The sequence below is a fragment of the Typha angustifolia genome, chromosome 14 (assembly GCF_048772165.1).
Source record: "Typha angustifolia cultivar Huaian chromosome 14, ASM4877216v1, whole genome shotgun sequence".
Classification (NCBI taxonomy): domain Eukaryota; kingdom Viridiplantae; phylum Streptophyta; class Magnoliopsida; order Poales; family Typhaceae; genus Typha; species Typha angustifolia.
In genome coordinates, this window is record NC_133252.1 from 5,064,315 (window position 1) to 5,066,345 (window position 2,031).

Below are 2,031 nucleotides of genomic sequence, written 5' to 3' on the forward strand. Positions count from 1 at the left end.
GCAAAACGTTCTAAAGACTTGCTCTCATAATTTTATGATTTAGATAGAGAAGTATTAGCGCGTAAAGACATAGCTGGACTAGTAAGTAATCGTAGCCTGATTAGAACTTCTCGTTAGGAGGTCTAATCCAATAAACGGGCCTACCAGTTGGTTGAGCGTAGGGGAAACAAAATTTTTGGAAATTGGTGTTTGGAATGAGACTCTGAGTGCGATGCGAGGAATATCCGAAGAATCACATAAACCGAATGCTTCGGACCACATGGGGATGGAGTGCTGCTGACGTCACGTTTATCTTTGGCTTGTGGTTCGACCTTCATCGCACGCACACCCGTCGTCACACGTGCGTGCGTCTTCCTGAGAGAAAGAGCTCTTAACGCCATATTTGATGGCCAAAGGAGCGGTGGATCACCGCCACATACATGATACACGATACATCCCTCTTTTCTTTTCTGAGCCTTCCTTCAAATCTCCTCGCTCCCACCTCTAACACTGCCTTCCCCAATTATTCCCCGTCAAAGTTCCATTGTCACTACCCTTGCTTTCGGGTGGTATTTTATGGTAATGATGAGGGGCAAAACCTTGTGGGTTCCCCCCATCTTAAATTTCCACTTCCTCCAACTCCTCCCCTCTCCTCTCAAAATTCTCTCCAGTACCCAGATCGTCGTTTCCAATCCCGATTCTGATCCCTTTATTTCACCCCCTCCCGCGTCCAAGAATGCATATTTCGAGGATTTCTTTAGTGGGTTGACGAGATCTCTCCAATCCATCATCCCATGGAGGCCTGGGACTCAGACTCAATTGCCCGTTTCGCCACTTAACCGTCGATCCGATGCCGGTTGCTCTCTCCCCCTTTTCCGCCCTTATGTTGCCAAGGTCCCATGGCACGGTGGGCCCCGGGCGTTCCTCTCGCAGTTGTTCCCCCGCTACGGCCATTACTGCGGCCCGAACTGGTCGAGCGGCAAGGACCAGGGATCGATGCTGTGGGACCAGCGGCCGATCGATTGGTTGGACTTCTGTTGCTATTGCCATGACATTGGATATGACACCCACGACCAGGCCAAGCTCCTCAAGGCGGACCTGGCCTTACTCGAGTGCTTGGAGAAGCCGAGGATAGCCACCAAAGGGGGTGCCCAGGCTGCTCTTTTGTATAGAGCTATGTGTATTGCAGGTAAAGTTGTTAGCTTGCTGCTCCTTTTTTTTTTCTTACTCGTGAAGGTGCTTACCAATGTGTTTGGGAGAACGCTTAGCACTACTGGTCTGATGTTGTAAGTCCTTGTGGCTAACTGCAGGATTGAGGAGTATACTCATACCTTACAGGACACAGCTGGTGAAACTACAATCTGGGCCATCATTCGCTGTTATGTTTGGTAATGTTATTAGCAAGCTTGCATCTTCAGGCAGGATGAGGACTGACAGCCAGAAGCAGAGATTGTGAAACATAAGACGTTTCTCAGGATTATTTGTGGGAACTTTCATGCAATTTAGCATTCTTATCAGGAAGGACTTGTTGAAGCTTTAATTGAGGTTGGCATCTCAACAGATTGCACATAGTATTTTCTTTGCCCTTTTCGTTAATGGTGGATTATCCTGTATGGGACCTAACATGTTCATAGTACAAGTTTCCTAATTTACATGTAAAGAGACCATGTTTACCTCTTGGTACTTTAGCACAAGATTACTTTCTATTTACTTTTGTCATCGTCTTAAGTTACTGTCTTTCTTTTTCTCTTTGTAGTTCATTTAGTATATACCTCCTGATGAGGGCTATAGATGATCAGTTTTCAGTTTGCACATATTGTTTCAGATTACTGTATTTGCATATCTTGCTGCAGTGCTTGTTTCATATCTTATCATTTGTTCACTTCTATATAATAGAAAAAGGAGACTCTTGAATTGTCATGAATGCATTACTAGGGCGCTGGTTTAAAAAACATAATGCATTTAGATGAGATTATCATGCTATAATTTTTAGCATTAAACCAGAGTAAAAAACATGCAGGACACATGCATGAGTAATCTATGTCACATTCA

The 2,031-nt window shown here is 44.8% G+C and overlaps 1 protein-coding gene across 1 annotated transcript; it reads left to right on the plus strand.

The window, feature by feature from the left end:
- Positions 1 to 358: 358 nt before the first annotated feature.
- LOC140775924 (uncharacterized) lies at positions 359 to 1,707 on the plus strand. Its single transcript, XM_073119421.1, has 2 exons — positions 359 to 1,168; positions 1,290 to 1,707. Exons 1-2 carry the CDS (start codon positions 556 to 558, stop codon positions 1,433 to 1,435), a joined length of 759 nt encoding a protein of 252 aa, XP_072975522.1. The 5' UTR covers positions 359 to 555; the 3' UTR covers positions 1,436 to 1,707.
- The last annotated feature ends 324 nt before the right edge of the window (positions 1,708 to 2,031 follow it).